This window comes from Oncorhynchus gorbuscha, linkage group LG04, assembly GCF_021184085.1.
Source record: "Oncorhynchus gorbuscha isolate QuinsamMale2020 ecotype Even-year linkage group LG04, OgorEven_v1.0, whole genome shotgun sequence".
Lineage (NCBI taxonomy): Eukaryota > Metazoa > Chordata > Actinopteri > Salmoniformes > Salmonidae > Oncorhynchus > Oncorhynchus gorbuscha.
In genome coordinates, this window is record NC_060176.1 from 54,332,499 (window position 1) to 54,352,180 (window position 19,682).

Genomic DNA, 19,682 nt, shown 5'->3' on the forward strand with positions numbered 1-19,682 from the left:
GGATGCATTTTTTGTATTTTGCTAAGCTTATTTGTTGATAAACACATGTTTTATAGTGAATGGTTGGTGTGAATGGATGGTGCAAAAACTATATGAAACGAAAATACATTGTAGAAACTAGATACAGGCCTAGATAGATTATAGTTTGTTTTTAGCCTTATATATACACACTGCTAAAAAAAATAAAGGGAACACTTAAGCAACACAATGTAACTCCAAGTCAATCACACTTCTGTGAAATCAAACTGTCCACTTAGGAAGCAACACTGATTGACAATAAATTGCACATGCTGTTGTGAAAATGGAATAGACAACAGGTGGAAATTATAGGCAATTAGCAAGACACCCCCAATAAAGGGAGTGGTTCTGCAGGTGGGGACCACAGACCACTTCTCAGTTCCTATGCTTCCTGGCTGATGTTTTGGTCACTTTTGAACGCTTGCGGTGCTTTCACTATGAAATAATGAGCATGAGACGGAGTCTACAACCCACACAAGTGGCTCAGGTAGTGCAGCTCATGCAGGATGGCACATGGCACATCAATGCAGGATGGCACATCAATGCAAGCTGTGGCAAGAAGGTGTCTGTCAGCGTAGTGTCCAGAGCATGGAGGCGCTACCAGGAGACAGACCAGTACATCATGAGACGTGGAGGAGGCTGTAGGAGGGGAACAACCCAGCAGCAGGACCGCTACCTCCGCCTTTGTGCAAGGAGGAGCAGGAGGGGCACTGCCAGAGCCCTGTAAAATGACCTCCAGCAGGCCACAAATGTGCATGTGTCTGCTCAAACGGTCAGAAACAGACTCCATGAGGGTGGTATGAGGGCCCGATGTCCACAGGTGGGGGTTGTGCTTACAGCCCAACACCATGCAGGACGTTTTTCATTTGCCAGAGAACACCAAGATTGGCAAATTCGCCACTGGCGCCCTGTGCTCTTCACAGATGAAAGCAGGTTCACACTGAGCACATGTGACAGTCTGGAGATGCAGTGGAGAACGTTCTGCTGCCTGCAACATCCTCCAGCATGACAGGTTTGGCGGTGGGTCAGTCATGGTGTGGGGTGGCATTTCTTTGGGGGGCCGCACAGCCCTACATGTGCTCGCCAGAGGTAGCCTGACTGCCATTAGATACCGAGATGAGATCCTCAGACCCCTTGTGAGACCATATGCTGGTGCAGTTGGCCCTGGGTTCCTCCTAATGCAAGACAATGCTAGACCTCATGTGGCTGGAGTGTGTCAGCAGTTCCTGCAAGAGGAAGGCATTGATGCTATGGACTGGCCCGCCCGTTCCCCAGACCTGAATCCAATTGAGCACATCTGGGACATCATGTCTCGCTCCATCCACCAACAGACTGTCCAGGAGTTGGCGGATGCTTTAGTCCAGGTCTGGAAGGAGATCCCTCAGGAGACCATCCGCCACCTCATCAGGAGCATGCCCAGGCGTTGTAGGGAAGTCATACAGGCACATGGAGGCCACACACACTACTGAGCCTCATTTTGACTTGTTTTAAGGACATTACATCAAAGTTGGATCAGCCTGTAGTGTGGTTTTCCACTTTTAATCCAAATCCAGACCTCCATGGGTTGGTAAATTTGATTTCCATTGATAATTTCTGTGTGATTTTGTCGTCAGCACATTCAACTATGTAAAGAAAAAGGTATTTAATAAGAATATTTCATTCATTCAGATCTAGGATGTGTTATTTTAGTGTTCCCTTTATTTTTTCGAGCAGTATATAACCATATGCACAAATTTATATATAATATTCTGCCCATACTAACTTATTTTAGGCCATAACTGAACCAATTTCTGTATATACACACACAATATTCTACCCATGAGCGCTAATGTATATACTATATTTGTAGCCATACGTGATTAAATGAAAAGCACTAAAAACAACTGCCCATGTGAACGAATGTAGGCCAATAGGCTATTCAATATTTAGAACCATATGAGTAAACGAAAAGCAGTAAACGTACACATTATTTCACATTCTTTAATAACAGACTCATAAACAAAATCACGCAATAGGCTACAGATCACTTCACAGCTTCACCAGGAAACTCAACGTATTGTAGCCTCACGTGGATGAAAGAGTAGCGGAGGAAGGAGTTCGCTTCTGCTGCAGTGTTCATGGCAAAATATTTTGTGTTGCTTCACTTTTCAGCGGGTACTCAAATTATTATCTAATATTATTAACTTATCTAATCAAGATACAGTATATTAGTGTTTTATTTGTCCATATAAAACAAATAATCTTTGAATTTTTCTTCCACTGACAGAGTATTGTGTGTTGATCGTTGACAAAAAAAAAAACAATTCAATCCATTTGAATCCCACAATGTAACACAGCAAAATGTGTAAAAAGTCAAGGGGTGTGAATACTTTCTGAAGGTACTGTACATGTATTTACTCAATACACATGAAAAGTTTGGACACACCTACTCATTCAAGGGTTTTTCTTTATTTGTACTATTTTCTAGATTGTAGAATAATAGTGAAGACATCAAAACACAAGGAATCATGTAGTAACCAAAAAAAATGTTGAACAAATCAAAATATATTTTATATTTGAGATTCTTCAAAGTAGCCACCCTTTGCCTTGATGACAGTTTTGTACACTCTTGGCATTCTCTCAACTAGCTTCATGAGATAGACACCTGGAATTAAGTTAAATGAACAGGTGTGCCCTGTTAAAGGTTAATTTGTGGAATTTCTTTCCTTCTTAATGTGTTTGAGCCAATCACTTGTGTTGTGACAAGGTAGGGGTGGTATACAGAAGATAAACCCTATTTGGTAAAATACCAAGTCCATATTATGGGAAGAACAGCTCAAATAGGCAAAGAGAAATGACAGTCCATCATCACTTTAAAACATGAAGGTCTGTCATTATAGAACATTTCAAGAACTTTGAACGTTTCTTCAAGTTCAAATTGCAAAAACCATCAAGCGCAATGATGAAACTGGCTCTCATGAGAACCGCCACAGGAAAGGAAGACCCATAGTTACCTCTGCTGCAGAGGATAAGTCCATTAGAGTTAACTGCACCTCAGATTGCAGCCCAAATAAATGATTTACAGAGTTCAAGTAACAGACACATCTCAACATCAACTGTTGAGAGGAGATTGCATGAATAAGGCATTCATGGTCGGATTTCTGCAAAGAAACCACTACTAAAAGGACACCAATAAGAAGAAGAGACATGCTTGGGCCAAGAAACACGAGCAATGGACATTAGACTGGTGGAAATCTGTCATTTGGTCTGCTAAGTCCAAATTTTACATTTCTGGTTTCAACCACTGTGTCTTTGTGAGATGCATAGTAGGTGAATGGATCATCTCTGCATGCGTGATTCCCACAATGAAGCATGGAGGAGGAGGTATGATGTGTGGTAGTGCTTTTCTGGTCACACTGATGGTGATTTATTTAGAATGTATTTAGAATTCAAGGCACACTTAACCAGCATGGCTACCACAGCATAGTGGGGCTATCATTATTTTTCTACAGGACAATGACCCAACACACCTCCAGGCAGTGTAAGGCTATTTGACCAAGAAGGAGAGTGATGGGGTGATGCATCAGATGACCTGGCCTCCACAAATCACCCGACCTCAAACCAATTGAGATGGTTTGGGATGAGTTGGACCGCAGAGTGAAGGAAAAGCATCCAACAGGTGCTCAGCATATGTGGGAACTCCTTCAAGACTGTTTGGAAAGCATTCCAGGTGAAGCTGGTTGAGAGAATGCCAAGAGTGTGCAAAGCTGTCATCAAGGCAAAGGGTGGCTACTTTGAAGAATCTCAAATATTTGTTGTTTAACACTTTTTTGGTTACTACATGATTACATATGTGTTATTTCATAGTGTTGATGTCTTCACTATTATTCTACAATGTAGAAAATAGTCTAAATAAATAAAAACCCTTGAATGAGTAGGTGTGCCAAACTTTTAACTGGTACTGTATATATTTTTTATTATCTTTCTCAATAAGTTAATATATTATCCTATGAAATAATACGTACTCTGATTCTCCCTCTGAAAGAAAATGTTTTATTTTGCGATCCCCCTGCAATTCCATTTGAATATCACTGCTGTAATGGAACCACTTGCCAACCGCCACTTCTCTATCCACCTCCTCACTGTCCTACTCTGACGCTGCAGCTACAGGAAGACTGATTAAGCAGTAAAATCATGGGGGAATCTTGAAACCATTTAATTGAAAACATTGAGTGTGTGTCTCTGTGGATTTTTGTTTTATTATCCTTGGCTCAGAGGTTAAGTTTAGGGTTACAATTAGGGTTAGGAGTTTAGGTTAGATTTAGGGGTAAAGGTTAATGGGAATCAATTGTTTGATCCACACAAGGTTAGTAAAACACACTTGTGTGTTTGTGTGGGCTTTTACTACCCACAAGGATAGTAAAACAAGGAAAATTATCCCTATTGGGGACATTTCCCAGATCGCTACAACGACAAAGGCTATTTTAGGTTTAGGGTTAGCATTAGTGTTAGAATTAGGGTTAGGTGTTAGGTTTAAGAGTTGGGGGTTAGGATTAAGGTTAAAGTTAGGGAAAATATAATTTTGAATATTTTAGGTCCCCACAATGACAGTAAAACATATGCTGTGTGCGTGTGTGAGAGAGAGGTTAGGGACATTGGGTGTAGTTTACTCACTGGGCCTCAGCACATGGAGGGAGCAGTGACGGTCCAGCCATTGCAGTGTGGTCTCACACAGCTCCCCTTTGCTTGTGGTGGAGACAGTCCCATTGAAGGACTCAAATAGGGGTTTAATAATGATGCTGAACTAAGGATGGTGGGTCAAGGGTCAAACACACACCATTTAGGGAAAAGATTCAAAGTTGCATCCTATTTCAATCTCAGAAGACATATGAATGAATCTCTCTGGCAGAAACGACCTCAGATGTACTCAGATGGCTCATGGTATACAGTCCTATATCATACTACTTCATTTTCTACAGTCGTAACCTTTCACAAGTCCCCCTGAAACCAAACATTATAGCTCCTTTGCTTATATACAGCATCTAATCTAGCCATCTGACATAAATTAAATAAATATTAAAAGTAGCCTGATTGAATCTTATATCATTATGACAAAGTCACGTTAAATGCAAAAGTCATGTTAAATGTCAGTGATAAGGGTAAAAACGGATACGATCCAAAACTTCCAGTTCTGAAGTGTGCGGCTCTTCACGTACTCATCAAACTTCTCCCGCATGTGGTCGAATCGGTGGCGTGTGATGGGTACACCTGTAGCAGGCAGCTGCTCCTGACACACACTGTGGCACAGCAATGGCACACAGATCAGATTACTATGTCATGTATACTCATACTCAAACTGTTTCCTGAACTTGTCTACTCAGATAAGAGAGATAACACAACAGTGAGGCAGTACATACTTTATGGAGGCATTGACCTCCTCAATCTCCTCCCGTAGCCTTTTGGTCTCCTCCTGCATCTGCTGCCTCTCCTGCTGCAGCTTCCTAATGTATTCCACTGTCTTCTGCAGCGTGACTGCATTACTGATCTGGTATCAAACACAACAAGAATAGGTGGCGATATTGGAAAGGTCATGACACATCGTCAACTGCTGGAGCATTCAACAATGTGTGGGTATGTATCATTCTTTCATGACTTTACCATTTCAGACAGAAGAAGTGATATAATACTTGTAAAATAAAATTAAACAATGGATACTGTTTACATTTCACATTAGAGAGGTGTTAAACAATGGAAATGTTAATGAACTTACCTGCAGAAAAAGCATAGAACCATTCACACAGCCCTGATAACTGTATTTGGTTATAGGGCTTTTAATTTACAATGTTTTTTTTTTTTACCCCCTACCCCCTTCCTATATATGCAAAATCTGGTATAAAAAAGCAGGCATGGTAAATGTGGGATTTCGGTCTGTATGAAAGGGATACTATATTTGTACCCTATACCTGAAAATAATAGGATGTGCAAACACTATGCTTCTGAACTGATCTTTAAATTAAAGCCATCAAAAGCTAGATCTGGAATATATTAGTAGGAGGACTCAGTAGACAGATGACAGGCAGACATGGCTTTACATTGGACTGGGACTTGAGAGCAGGAATCAGGCCGCACAGCATTTTGAAGCCAATGTTGATGTTGAAGCGCCTCTTCTGTTCAGCAGTGATATGGGTCACCCTACGGCTCTGGAACAGACAGGGAGAGAACAGACACACACATAATCAGAATGATTAGTCTGCAATGATTCAACGGCAGGCACACAACACTGGATCTGCTTGAACAAGCTGGAGTCATACACAGTCACATACACAGACAGAGAATAGTAGGCAGGAGGGTGGGCTGCTGTTACCTGGTTGGACTCGTTCTTGGAAAGGGCAATGCAGCTGCTGTGTGGAGACTGAGGACTGGAGACCTGCTCTGACCCACACAGTGACCCCTGACCTGAGCTACGGTCCTCATGCCCTGGGAGACACAAATTATCCACACTTACCAAAAACCATCATAACAAAGACTGCTACACCAGTGAGCACTGTTGGGGAATAATCAGAATTAGTTTGTAACATAGGTAAGATGTTTTATATTCATCATATGTTTGTATGTTACTTCTCATCGGAATGTGTTTGTATAATACTGTGGCCGGGGTTGCAGTTATCTGTTCTATGTCAAGACTAAGTTACTTGGGCCGCAGAGAGGGGAGAGGTCAAGCGTGTATCTCTTGGCTCCACAATGTGTGTGTGCCAGTCAATGTGTCTCTGTGATCTTGTCAAGATAGGATGGATTTGATATATGCCTGTTGATATGGAGGATTGGTTTATGGTTCTGAGTTTGAGAAAAGAACATAGTTTAGGAGACAAAGCTGAACGATAAATTATGCCAATGCTGTCTGGCTATGTGTGTCTTTGCTATAAATGATCTCAGTTGCAATATGTAAGGGACTCTCAGAGAATTCATTTATAGACCCTGAATTGATCTGAGAGTCACAGGGTTGTGATGGAGCTCATATAATTAAAGATGGACTTTGTGATAAATAACTCTGACTTGTGTGTGGTTTGCTCTCATGATTTGGTAAATACAGGAAATTTCCACGACAGCACCAACTCACATTAAAGAAAATTTATTAATTTTCTGGGAAGCAGATCAGTCCTGTAAACATTCCAAAACACTGTGTATGAATGTGTTACCATGCCACATCCTGTATACACATGTATAATAGATTGATAGCTTATGTTTGACAGGAGGAAAGCACCCTGTGACACATGACTGAGTTTAGTGTACATACAGTGGGGCAAAAAGGATTTAGTCAGCCACCAATTGTGCAAGTTCTCCCACTTAAAAAGATGAGAGAGGCCTGTAATTTTCATCATAGGTACACTTCAACTATGACAGACAAAATTAGAAAGAAAAAAATACAGAATATCACATAGTAGGATTTTTAATTAATTAATTTCCAAACAAGCAAGATTTCTGGCTCTCACAGACCTGTAACTTCTTCTTTAAGAGGCTCCCCTGTCCTCCACTCGTTACCTGTATTAATGGCACCTGTTTGAACCTGTTATCAGTATAAACTGTCCACAATCTCAAACAGTCACACTCCAAACTCCACTATGGCCAAGACCAAAGAGCTGTCAAAGGACACCAGAAACAGAATTGTAGACCTGCACCAGGCTGGGAAGACTGAATCTGCAATAGGTAAGCAGCTTGGTTTGAAGAAATCAACTGTGGGAGCAATTCTTTGGAAATGGAAGACATACAAGACCAATGATAATCTCCCTCGATCTGGGGCTCCACGCAAGATCTCACCCCGTGGGGTCAAAATGATCACAAGAACGGTGAGCAAAAATCCCAGAACCACACGGGGGGACCTAGTGAATGACCTGCAGAGAGCTGGGACCAAAGTAATAAAGCCTACCATCAGTAACACACTACGCCTACAGGGACTCAAATCCTGCAGTGCCAGACGTGTCCCCCTGCTTAAGCCAGTACATGTCCAGGCCCGTCTGAAGTTTGCTAGAGAGCATTTGGATGATCCAGAAGAAGATTGGAAGAATGTCATATGGTCAGATGAAACCAAAATATAACTTTTTGGTAAAAACTCAACTCGTTATGTTTGGGGGACAAAGAATGCTGAGTTGCATCCAAAGAACACCATACCTACTGTGAAGCATGGGTGTGGAAACATCATGCTTTGGGGCTGTTTTTCTGCAAAGGGACCAGGACGACTGATCCTTGTAAAGGAAGGAACGAATGGGGCCATGTATTGTGAGATTTTGAGTGAAAACCTCCTTCCATCAGCAAGGGCATTGAAGATGAAACGTGGCTGGGTCTTTCAGCATGACAATGATCCCAAACACACCGCCCGGGCAACGAAGGAGTGGCTTCGTAAGAAGCATTTCAAGGTCCTGGAGTGGCCTAGCCAGTCTCCAGATCTCAACCCCATAGAAAATCTTTGGAGGGAGTTGAAAGTCCGTGTTGCCCAGCAACAGCCCCAAAACATCACTGCTCTAGAGGAGATCTGCATGGAGGAATGGGCCAAAATACCAGCAACAGTGTGTGAAAACCTTGTGAAGACTTACAGAAAACGTTTGACCTCTGTCATTGCCAACAAAGGGTATATAACAAAGTATTGAGATAAACTTTTGTTATTGACCAAATACTTATTTTCCACCATAATTTGCAAATTAATTAATTAAAAATCCTACAATGTGATTTTCTGGATTTTTTTTCTCATTTTGTCTGTCATAGTTGAAGTGTACCTATGATGAAAATTACAGGCCTCTCTCATCTTTTTAAGTCGGAGAACTTGCACAATTGGTGGCTGACTAAATACTGTTTTGCCCCACTGTACATATAACAAAAAAAGTAAGGGCCTGGCGTATGTCACTCTCACCAGTACTTGTGGAGGTTTCTTGTTTCTTGCGGCTGGAAGAGTAGGTCTCCTCTTTAGGGATAATGAGCTGGGGAGACTTCAGAGTCTGTGGAAGGATGTGAAATCCAGGAGCCTGAGATAGAGGGATGTAAAGAAATAAAACACAAAGTAAATGAAAACTATCTTTATTAAAACAGTTGAATGCAAAGGGGGCGCTTCAGAGCAGACCGGGTCTTACCCTTGATAGGCTGGAGGAGCCGATGATCACGCCCGTTGAGGGAACCACATCTGCTTTCAGGGGGGTTGGAGTAACAATCACTGCACTGGTATGCCCTGGGAAGGGTGCTGGGACAGCAAAACATCATCTGTCAGGGCCTTTGACATTAAAACCACAGGGTAAATGCCGATTCTCTCATGTATTTAATGTCTAATATTGAGCCTGGATGTCATTGATGATCTTTGCTAGGATCATTTAGTCTGAATCACCTACAAACATTGACTAGTTTTCATTTAGTTTTTCATTGCAATAGTGACTGACTATATAATGATATACAGTAGCACCACCTAGTGGTGAGATCAGACAGCTCTAGTGGAGCAGTAATCCCCCACTTCAATAAATACTATTGTTTCTAATGTGGTAGTTTTTTTCTGGGTAGCACCAGCTAGGCATGTATTAATTCAATATTACATTTGATATTAAAATCAATCCACCATTCTTATTCGGCAACAGTTAAACCTTTTGGGATGTGATTAACTCACCTGTTAGGATGAGGTGAGACGAGGAGATGGCAGGAACAATCCTTTGCACACGGCGTGTCTTTTTGTTGGAGCAAGAAGGCTGGATGGGTCTGGGCAGGGCGAAGGTCTGGGGGTGTTGTGGGGTGGCGGCAGGTGAGGGTGGCAGGGGCTGGCGGGGTGGTGGTGGAGGTTCCCGGTTTAGGGAGCTGAAGTCAGAGCTGTGATTGAAGGTGGTGGCAGCATCACTGGGTAGAACAGTGGAGGTGGTTGTATGTGTGATGACAGATGAGGGCGGGGAACCGTCCAGGCTTGTGGCATCGTCTAGGGGTGGGGGGGGGCTACTAGTGTTGGGGTGGCAGCACCCTGGCAGGTCTGGGTGTGCCGCACCGTGGGAAGGGCTGAGGTTTGCATGAGGGAGGAGCCTCCAGCCTGAGCACTAGGGGGCACAGGCCCAGAGAACAGAGGCATGTAGTTCTGTACGTAAGAGGGGCTTCCACTGGTTTGATTGGACATGAGGGAGGAGATAGTCAGGGGGGGCTGGGGAGGCGATGAGTCTGTGGTCATGACTGACGGACGGGAGGTCAGCTGAGAGGTGCATGGAGGAGAGAAGCTGGCCCTATCAAGTCACAAGGACAAGAGCAAAGATAGCACATTTATAATGTTATCAGCTAGTAAGATGTTGTGAAAACATTGAAGAATAAAAGACAGGTGTGTTAGGTCTGGGGGTATGTTAGGGTTGAGGTTCACAGGGACCGGGCCAAGGGTTGGGGTTTACCTGGGATTGAGAGCTACTGCTGGGTAGAGGAGTGGCGGATGAGGCAGTGAGGGAAGCAGAGGGGAAGATGGGCTGACGGAGGCTGTGAAATAAGTCTGGAAGAAGAGTCTCTAGGTTAGTTAGAATTAGTATAACATCCACTCTACCCTCATAAGTGTTAGTATATTCCACCTGCTGTATTATACTTACCATATGAGAGTAACATGGTGCTCCAGGGACCTGTTAAAGAGTTGGTGCACTGTGCTAGTGACATTATTTAGAGTTTGTCGCTGTGGCAGAGTGCATTGTCATTACCTTGTAATTGCTCATAGGAGTCCATAAAGTCCAGGTTGGGCTGTAGGGGGATGAGTCCAGGCTGGATCATGTCTGCGTTCCCTGCATGAGCTATGGGGAACATGGATGGGGTGTGAATAACAAACAGACTTTTCCTATAGCTCTGGTTGGAGGAAGGTTTGGGTGGATCAGAGTAAATAGAAAAAGGCTTGGTGTATGGCAATGCTATTCAACTGGCGGCCCGCGGGCCAGATCAGGCCCGTTTATCTATTTAGAACGGCCCTTTGATAAATTCTGAACATGAGTAAAAAGAACAGCTGAGACAATCCGCCCAAAATCCAATGTTAAGTGCCAAAAGGAGCCCTCGTTCAATATTCTCCATTGGGAGAATCTGTTTTCCTGTAGTCCCAACCATTAAGTGATGCCTGGATATTTTTTTTAAATGCCTTCCTAACCATCTTAAATAAACATGCCCCATTCAAGAAATTTAGAACCAGGAACAGATATAGCCCTAGGTTCTCCCCAGACCTGACTGCCCTTAACCAACACAAAAACATCCTATGGCGTTCTGCATTAGCATCGAACAGCCCCCGTGATATGCAGCTATTCAGGGAAGTTAGAAACCGTTATACACAGGCAGTTAGAAAAGCCAAGGCTAGCTTTTTCAAGCAGAAATTTGCTTCCTGCAACACTAACTCAAAAAAGTTCTAGGACACTGTAAAGTCCATTGAGAATAAGAACACATCCTCCCAGCTGCCCACTGCACTGAAGATAGGAAACACTGTCACCACTGATAAATCCACCATAATTGAGAATTTCAATAAGCATTTTTCTACGGCTAGCCATGCTTTCCACCTGGCTACTCCTACCCCGGTCAACAGCACTGCACCCCCAATAGCAACTCGCCCAAGCCTTCCCCATTTCTCCTTCTCCCAAATCCATTCTGCTGATGTTCTGAAAGAGCTGAAAAATCTGGACCCCTACAAATCAGCCGGGCTAGACAATCTGGACCCTTTCTTTCTCAAATTATCTGCCGAAATTGTTGCCACCCCTATTACTAGCCTGTTCAACCTCTCTTTCGTGTCGTCTGAGATTCCCAAAGATTGGAAAGCAGCTGCGGTCATCCCCCTCTTCAAAGGGGGGGACACTCTTGACCCAAACTGCTACAGACCTATATCTATCCTACCATGCCTTTCTAAGGTCTTCGAAAGCCAAGTCAACAAACAGATTACCGACCATTTCGAATCTAACCATACCTTCTCTGCTATGCAATCTGGTTTCAGAGCTGGTCATGGGTGCACCTCAGCCACGCTCAAGGTCCTAAACGATATCTTAACCGCCATCGATAAGAAACATTACTGTGCAGCCGTATTCATTGATCTGGCCAAGGCTTTCGATTCTGTCAACCACCACATCCTCATCGGCAGACTCGACAGCCTTGGTTTCTCAAATGATTGCCTCGCCTGGTTCACCAACTACTTCTCTGATAGAGTTCAGTGTGTCAAATCGGAGGGTCTGCTGTCCGGACCTCTGGCAGTCTCTATGGGGGTGCCACAGGGTTCAATTCTTGGACCGACTCTCTTCTCTGTATACATCAATGAGGTCGCTCTTGCTGCTGGTGAGTCCCTGATCCACCTCTACGCAGACGACACCATTCTGTATACTTCCGGCCCTTCTTTGGACACGGTGTTAACAACCCTCCAGGCAAGCTTCAATGCCATACAACTCTCCTTCCGTGGCCTCCAATTGCTCTTAAATACAAGTAAAACTAAATCCATGCTCTTCAACCGATCGCTACCTGCACCTACCCGCCTGTCCAACATCACTACTCTGGACGGCTCTGACTTAGAATACGTGGACAACTACAAATACTTAGGTGTCTGGTTAGACTGTAAACTCTCCTTCCAGACCCATATCAAACATCTCCAATCCAAAGTTAAATCTAGAATTGGCTTCCTATTTCGCAACAAAGCATCCTTCACTCATGCTGCCAAACATACCCTTGTAAAACTTACCATCCTACCAATCCTCGACTTTGAGCGATGTCATTTACAAAATAGCCTCCAATACCCTACTCAACAAATTGGATGCAGTCTATCACAGTGCAATCCGTTTTGTCACCAAAGCCCCATATACTACCCACCATTGCGACCTGTACGCTCTCGTTGGCTGGCCCTCGCTTCATACTCGTCGCCAAACCCACTGGCTCCATGTCATCTACAAGACCCTGCTAGGTAAAGTCCCCCCTTATCTCAGCTCGCTGGTCACCATAGCATCTCCCACCTGTAGCACTCGCTCCAGCAGGTATATCTCTCTGGTCACCCCCAAAACCAATTATTTCTTTGGCCGCCTCTCCTTCCAGTTCTCTGCTGCCAGTGACTGGAACGAACTGCAAAAATCTCTGAAACTGGAAACACTTATCTCCCTCACTATCTTTAAGCACCAACTGTCAGAGCATCTTACAGATTACTGCACCTGCACATAGCCCACCTATAATTTAGCCCAAACAACTACCTCTTTCCCAACTGTATTTTATTTATTTATTTATTTTGCTCCTTTGCACCCCATTATTTTTATGTCTACTTTGCACATAATTCCATTGCAAAACTACCATTCCAGTGTTTTACTTGCTATATTGTATTTACTTTGCCACCATGGCCTTTTTTGCCTTTACCTCCCTTCTCACCTCATTTGCTCACATTGTATATAGACTTGTTTATACTGTATTATTGACTGTATGTTTGTTTTACTCCATGTGTAACTCTGTGTCGTTGTATCTGTCGAACTGCTTTGCTTTATCTTGGCCAGGTCGCAATTGTAAATGAGAACTTGTTCTCAACTTGCCTACCTGGTTAAATAAAGGTGAAATAAAAAAATAAAAAAATAAAAAATACAAGTTACAGCAAATCAGAGCTGCTAACAGGGGTACAGGGTCTGTTTTCCCACCTATTGGCTCTTTCACCGCAGATGAGATCACTACACTGCCTGATACAGAAGAGCGTGATTTGAGTTTTTTTTTAAACATCACAGACTCAGTTGTGGCTATCATAAACTTTATCCGATCAACATCTAGCCTGCAACATCGCTTGTTTCGTAGTCTGCTGAGCATCATGATCTACTTTACATACATTTTCCCACATTTTGTTGTGTTACAGACTACATTTTAAAATTGAGAAAATTTAGATTTTGTGTCACTGATCTACATAGAAAACCCCATAATGTCAAACTGGAATTATGTTTTTAGAAATGTTTACAAATTAATAAAACATTTAAAGCTGAAATGTCTTGAGTCAATACACATTCAATTCTTTTGTTATGGTAAGCCTAAATAGGTTCAGGAGTAAAAATGAGCATAACCACCCTGCAGGCCAGAAGCATACCACCCTGCATCCCACTGCAAGCTTGCCTCTGAAGATAAGCAGGGTTTGTTCTGGTTGGAAGACCAGATGCTGCTAGCAGTGGTGTTGGAGGGCCAGTAGGAGGCACTCTTCTCTGGTCTAAAAAAATATCCCAATGCCCCAGGGCAGTGATTGGGGACATTTCCCTGTTTAGGGCATCATCTCTCAGATTGAATGTTTAACAGGTGGCCTGACTCTCTGTGGTCACTAAAGATCCCATTGCAATTATTGTAAGAGTAGGGGTGTTAACCCCGGTGTCCTGGATAAATTCCCAATCTGACCATCACGGCCAACTAATTATCCCCAGCTTCCAATTGGCTCATTCATCCCCCTCTCCCCTGTAATTATTCCCCAGGTAGTTGCTTTAAATGAGAATATGTTCAGTCAACTTTCCTGGTAAAAAGATAGAACAATAAATTGCATGTACTCCTTGTTCAATAATGGTGTTTAACGTGATTTTTAAATGATAACCCCATAATCTCTGTACCCCACACACACACACACACACACACACACACACACACACACACACACACACACACACACACACACACACACACACACACACACACACACACACACAATTATCTGTAATGTCCCTCGGTCGAGCAGTGAATTTCAAACACAGATTCAACAAAGACCATGTAGGTTTTCCAATGCATCGCAAAGAAAGACACCTATTGGTAGATAAGGGAAAAAAACAGAAGAAAAAAAACAAACATTGAATATCCCTTTGAGCATAGTGCAGTTATGAATGTAACACTTTGGATGGTCTATCAATACACCCAGTGACTACAGATACAGGCGCCATTCCTAAATCAGTTGCTGGAGAGGAAGGAAACAGCTCAGGGATTTCACCATGAGGTCAATGGTGTTTTTTAAAACAGTTAAGAGTTTAATGGCTGTAATAGGAGATGACTGAGGATGGATAAACAATATTGTAGTTACTCCACAATACTATCATAAATGACAATGAAAAAAGGAAGCCTGTACAGAATGCAAATTTTCCAAAACATGCATCATGTTGGCAATAAGGCACTAAAGTAACACTGCAAAAGAAAATGCCATAAAAATGTTTTGCCCTGTGTTACGTTTGGGGCAAATCCAACACAACAAACACATCACCGAGTGCCACTATTGAATATTTTCAAGAATGGTGGTGGCTGCATCATGTTTTGGGTATGCTTGTCATCGGCAAGGAGTAGGGAGTTTATAAAAAAGTAAAATAAACAGAATAGAGCTAAGCACAAGCAAACTTCTAGAGGAAAACTTGGTTCAGTCTGCTTTCCAACAGACAAATGTACCTTTCAGGAGGACAATAACGTAAAACACAAGGCCAAATATACACTGGAGTTGCTTACCAAGATGACATTGAATGTTGCTAAGTGGCCTAGATATTTTTTTATATATGTATATTTTTAAACTTAAAATCGACTTTAACATATATGGCAAGACTTCAACCAACTTGACAGAGCTTGACACATGTTTTAAAGAATGGGAAAATATTTTACAATCCAGACAGATCGAGACTTACCCAGAAAGACTCACAGCTGTAATCGCTGCCAAAGGTGATTCTAACATGTATTGACTCAGGGGGGTGAATACTTACAGTATCTAATCAAGATATTAGTGTTTAATTTTCCATTAATCCCAAAAAATAAAAATGTTAATCTACTTTGACAAAGTATTTTGTGTAATCCATTTAAATCCCACTCCGTAATAACAAAATGTGGAAAATGTCAAAGGGGTGTGAATACTTTCTGAATGCACAGTATCTAGAAAACAAAATCATATCAGATGTTTGTTTCTTTGTGACATCTTCAATCAATTAAATTGACTTAATTTGGGACTATAGGGGAGGGATAAAACATTTAGTGACATGGTTGGAAAAAACAAATTATTTTCAAAACAAATGTGTTATGTCACCTCCAATGTCAATTCCTCCTTTGGCCGCCTCTCCTTCTAGTTCTCTGCTGCCAATGACTGGAATGAACTACAAAAATCTCTGAAACTGGAAACACGTATCTCCCTCACTAGCTTTAAGCACCAGCTGTCAGAGCAGCTCACAGATTACTGCACCTGTACATAGCAAATCTATAATTTATCCCAAACAAGTACCTCTTCCCCTACTGTATTTATTTATTTTGCTCCTTTGCACCCCATTATTTCAATTTCTACTTTGCACATTCTTCCACTGCAAATCTACCATGCCAGTGTTTTACTTGCTATATTGTATTTACTTCGCCACCATGGCCTTTTTTTTGCTGCCTTTACCTCCCTTATCTCACCTCATTTGCTCACATTGTATATAGACTTATTTTTCTACTGTTTTATTGACTATGTTTGTTTTACTCCATGTGTAACTCTGTGTTGTTGTATGTGTCGAACTGCTTTGCTTCATCTTGGCCAGGTCGCAATTGTAAATGAGAACTTGTTCTCTATTTGCCTACCTGGTTAAATAAAAGGTGAAATAAATAATAATATATTTTTTTTAAATTCCCCAATGTAAATAACCTTCTTCAAATCTGGCCCCTGTAAGAATATAGTTGATAAGCCCTGGTGTATGGAATGGGATGTCGGTGTGGGCCCTCACCTATTTCCCTGGGATTGGGCCAGGCCATGGGCTGGTGGGAGGCCAGCGTGGAGAAGAGTGTGTCAGAAAACTCTGACATCAGCACGTCCATGTCAAAGAGTGGGTCCATCTCCATGGGGACGGGTGACTCACGGCTCTTGCGAGCAATGCGGCGCCCAGCCATTTCCTCATCCTGATAAAGGGACACACGGAAGGTGTCTGGAAAGACATCCCCAAACAGCGAAAACTGTTCTTCCGGCCCCTTGGGGTGTTCAATATGCAACAAGCCAGCCAGTCAGTTACACAAAAAACATGCAGTGCACATATTATACAGCATAGTCACACAACTAATCTACTTAACAGAGTAAGATAAAACAATTATGAAACATGCACATCGCATACTCAAATTGATTATGCACCAAGCGGTTTGTTTGAAGTAGACCTACTACACTCCCCTAAGTACTTTCTGGACAGTGAAGCTGAAACTTAATTTGACTCTATACTCTAGCATTTTGGATTTTGAGATACAATGTTTCATATGAGGTGACAGTATCTTTTATTTGAGGGCATGCTCATACATATTCTGTTTTACCGTTTAGAAATTAAAGCACTTTATGTCTCTAGTGCCCGCTTTTGAAGGCGTCATAAGTATTTTGAGAAATTCACTTTTGTAATAAAGTAGTCAAAAGTTCAGTATTTGGTCCCATATTCCTAGCACGCATGACTACATCAAGCTTGTGACTCTACAAACCTGTTGGATGCATTTGCAGTTTGTTTACGCTGTGTTTCAGATTATGTTGTGTTCACAGTAGAAATTAATGATACATAATGTAGTGTGTCATTTTTGAGTCACTTTTATTGGAAACAACAATAGAATATGATTCTGAACACTTCTAGATTAATGTGCATGGTACATTGATTACGGATAATCATGAATGAATCGTGAATAACGATGAGTGAGAAAGTTAGAGGCTTAAATAGCATACTCCCTCCAAAAAATGCTAACCTTCCCAGTTATTGGTACTGGTGAGCGGTAAGCATGTCTTGGGGGTATGATCTTCGTGCCTAACTCATTCACGATTCATTCCAGATTTTCTGAAATCATGGTAGTATCCACATGAATGTAGAAGTGTTCAGACACATATTATATTCTTCTTTATAATAAAAGACTACAACATTACACAATACATTATTTACCATTAATTTATATTGGGCACAACATAATCTAATTTACAACTAACACAAACTGCAAATGCATCCAACAAATTTGTAGAGTCACAAGCTGGATGTAGTCATTGCGTGCTAGAAATATGGGACCAAATACTAAACTTTGACTACTTTAACACACATAAGTGAATTTGCCCAAATACTACAGGCACTTTCAAATGGGAGAACGAGATGCATAAAGGGCTTACATTTCTAAACGGTAAAACAGATATGTATGAAAATACCCTCAAATAAAAGGTGACATTCTTTAGTGTTCTGTAAAGTTGATCTCAAATCCAAAATTCTGAAGTATAGAGACAAATTAAAAGTTTTAACTTCACTGTCCAAATAAATACGTAGGAGAGTGATATGTGTACTCAAAAACAGCATTAGAACACAACCTACAATTACAACTTGTGACATTAATAAGCTATTATTTTCCATTTTCACATTAGATTTCAGATGTTGGGATTATTTGGGTGTTAACCTTATTTTCTCTCACACTACTTTGCTATTACCAAATTTAAATAGAGCCAGCATCACACGCAAGATCACTTAGATTGCATACCTTGAGAAGGCTTGAGAGATCGTCATCCTTGTGCTTCTGTAACTGTGATAAATTGGAAAATCAATGTTAATTGGCAGATTCATATATTGAATGAATAACATGAAGTAGAGCATACTAAATGTAGGATATTCAACTGGTTGCCTCACGAGCCAGTTAAAGCAACTGACAAGAACCTAAAATAGGCATACTACTGCTTAGTCTTAAAAATTAGTCGACTTTGTTTAATTGCGACATAGCGGTACTTTAAAAAATATATATATTTTTAATTTTACCCCTTTCTCGTGATATTCAATTGGTAGTTACAGCTGCAACTTCCCTCCTTCGAAACATGACCCTGTCAAGCCGCACTGCTTCTTGACACACTGCTCGCTTAACCCGGAAGCCAGCCGCACCAATGTGTCAGAGGAAACACTGTCCAGCTGACGGCCGAAGTCACAAGGAGTCGCTAAAGTCGCGATGGGACAAGGAAATCCCGGCCAGCCAAACCCTCCCCTATCCCGGATGATGCCGGGCCAAATGTGTCTCCCGGTCACAGCCAGCTGTGACATAGCCCGGAATCGAACCCGGGTCTGTAGTGATGCCTCAAGCACTGCAACCTTAGACCTCTCTGCCACTCAAGAGGCCTAACATTGTGCTAATTTAATCTAAACACAGAAAAGGCACCATTTCAGGAAATAACTAAATCCATTACTCTACCCTTTTCTTGAAATATGTCCTCCACTTGTGATACTCTCGAATTACAATTTCAATTCTTCTTTTCCAATATTTCCCCTCTGTGGCTATTGCCTACGGAAGATAGAGGGGGAGGGAGAAAAGAACGTGGGAAGAGGTTGACAGAAAAAAGTGGTAAGCAGTAAGGAGGGGTGAGAGACATGGGTGGGAGTGGAACAGAGGAGGGGGGGGTCATATAATTGATAATGAAGAGCGACATGCGAAGGAGCCAAAACGATACGTATGGGATAAAAAAGTGATCAGAGAGAAGAGTCTGGTTATTAGGGTGAAACAGCGGTATGGTACTGTTGCCTATATACCCAGCAATCCACTACCCCTCCTTACCTCTGCCGGACGATGGTCCTCCATGTCCACGGTCCCATCCAGAGGAGTAACAAAATGGCAGACAGGGTTCTCTCGCTTCTCCACATCTGTAGAGTAGAACACATGCAAGAGCTACCAATTGAGTGAAAATAACACACCAGCTTACTAATTATAAAATATACATAATATAATTGAGAGCAGATATCAATTTACCCAGATTGATTAAATATGATTTGTAC

At 42.0% G+C, this 19,682-nt stretch overlaps 1 protein-coding gene across 1 annotated transcript in view; it reads right to left on the bottom strand.

The window, feature by feature from the left end:
• Positions 1-19,682, bottom strand: part of LOC124034302 (MLX-interacting protein-like) — a 49,110-nt gene that overhangs the window by 9,414 nt on the left and 20,014 nt on the right. Inside the window, 16 exon segments of the mRNA XM_046347308.1 lie at positions 4,672-4,801; positions 5,171-5,294; positions 5,415-5,542; positions 6,090-6,197; positions 6,362-6,474; positions 8,900-9,011; positions 9,117-9,223; positions 9,638-9,988; positions 10,054-10,132; positions 10,134-10,232; positions 10,392-10,486; positions 10,686-10,775; positions 16,656-16,896; positions 18,409-18,450; positions 19,105-19,194; positions 19,465-19,550. Coding sequence (XP_046203264.1) covers positions 4,672-4,801; positions 5,171-5,294; positions 5,415-5,542; positions 6,090-6,197; positions 6,362-6,474; positions 8,900-9,011; positions 9,117-9,223; positions 9,638-9,988; positions 10,054-10,132; positions 10,134-10,232; positions 10,392-10,486; positions 10,686-10,775; positions 16,656-16,896; positions 18,409-18,450; positions 19,105-19,194; positions 19,465-19,550 — 1,995 coding nt within the window.